Raw genomic sequence first — 1,222 nt, 5'->3', positions numbered from 1 at the left:
CCAATACTTTGGCCACCTGATGCGAAGAGCTGACTCATTGGAAAAGACCCTGATGTTGGGAAAGATTGAGGGCGGGAGGAGAAGGAGACGACAGAGGATGAGATGGTTGGATGGCATCACTGACTCAATGGACATGGGTTTGGGTAAACTCCAGGAGTTGGTGATGGATAGGGAGGCCTGTCGTGCTGTGGTTCATGGGGTCGCAAAGAGTTGGACATGCCTGAGTGCCTGAACTGAACTGAAATGTATACCCAGCATATCTTTAGTAACAACACACTTCTTATTTTTTATTCAAATATATATTTTCAATAATTTTTCTCAAAGCATTTTTTACCTCCCGATTCCTCAAGCTGTAGATCAATGGGTTTAGCATAGGAATCACCACTGTATAGAAAACTGAGGCAAATTTGTCTTTGTCTAGTGAGTGGCTTGACTTGGGCTGCAGGTACATAAAACTGAGGGTCCCATAATACATAGTAATAGAAAAAAGGTGAGAGGCACAGGTAGAAAAGGCTTTCTGTCTCCCTACAGCAGAATGGATCCTTATAATGGCAAAGACAATGAATACATAGGATATGAGAACGCTGATAAGAGAACAGAAGATGTTGAATCCTGCAATGGCTAATAACATCAGCTCTTTGACTCGCGTATCAGAGCAGGCCAGAGAGATCAAGGGAACATCATCACAGTAGAACTGGTTGATCACATTAGGGCCACAGAAAGTCATGTGGAATGTAGCCATTGCTTGTATGAATCCCACCAGGAATCCATAAATATAAGAGCTAGTGACCATTTGGATGCAGAGTTTCCTAGGCATGAGAGCTACATAGAATAAAGGGTGGCATATGGCCACATACCGATCATAAGCCATGACAGACAGCATTAATAATTCCCAAACTGAAAATGTGATAAAGCCACATACTTGAGTGGCACATGCATAAAGTGAAACGCTTTTAATTTCACGAAAAGTGTTTACAAGGGTGTTTGGTGTGATGGTGGAGGAACCATACAAATCCACAAAAGCCAGATGACAGAGGAAAAAATACATGGGTGTGTGAAGTTGAGGACTCACTTGTATTAGCACAATCAAACCAAGATTACCCAAGGCAGTAACCAAGTAGATCAACAATAAAACACAAAAGAAAATGAGCTGAAGCTCTGGGTTATCTGTGAGGCCCAAGAGGATGAACTCAGTAACTGCTGAATGATTGCTTTCTGCCAT

At 42.1% G+C, this 1,222-nt stretch overlaps 1 protein-coding gene across 1 annotated transcript; it reads right to left on the bottom strand.

The window, feature by feature from the left end:
• Positions 1 to 280: 280 nt before the first annotated feature.
• Positions 281 to 1,222, bottom strand: LOC129537479 (olfactory receptor 5AL1-like). The gene has a single exon (XM_055396871.2). The coding sequence runs from the start codon at positions 1,220 to 1,222 to the stop codon at positions 281 to 283; it is 942 nt and encodes a 313-aa protein (XP_055252846.2).

Source organism: Moschus berezovskii, chromosome 14 (assembly GCF_049115385.1).
Source record: "Moschus berezovskii isolate FMDL1 chromosome 14, NW_MosBer_1.0, whole genome shotgun sequence".
Classification (NCBI taxonomy): Eukaryota; Metazoa; Chordata; class Mammalia; order Artiodactyla; family Moschidae; genus Moschus; species Moschus berezovskii.
This window is presented reverse-complemented; position numbering and strand designations above follow the sequence as displayed.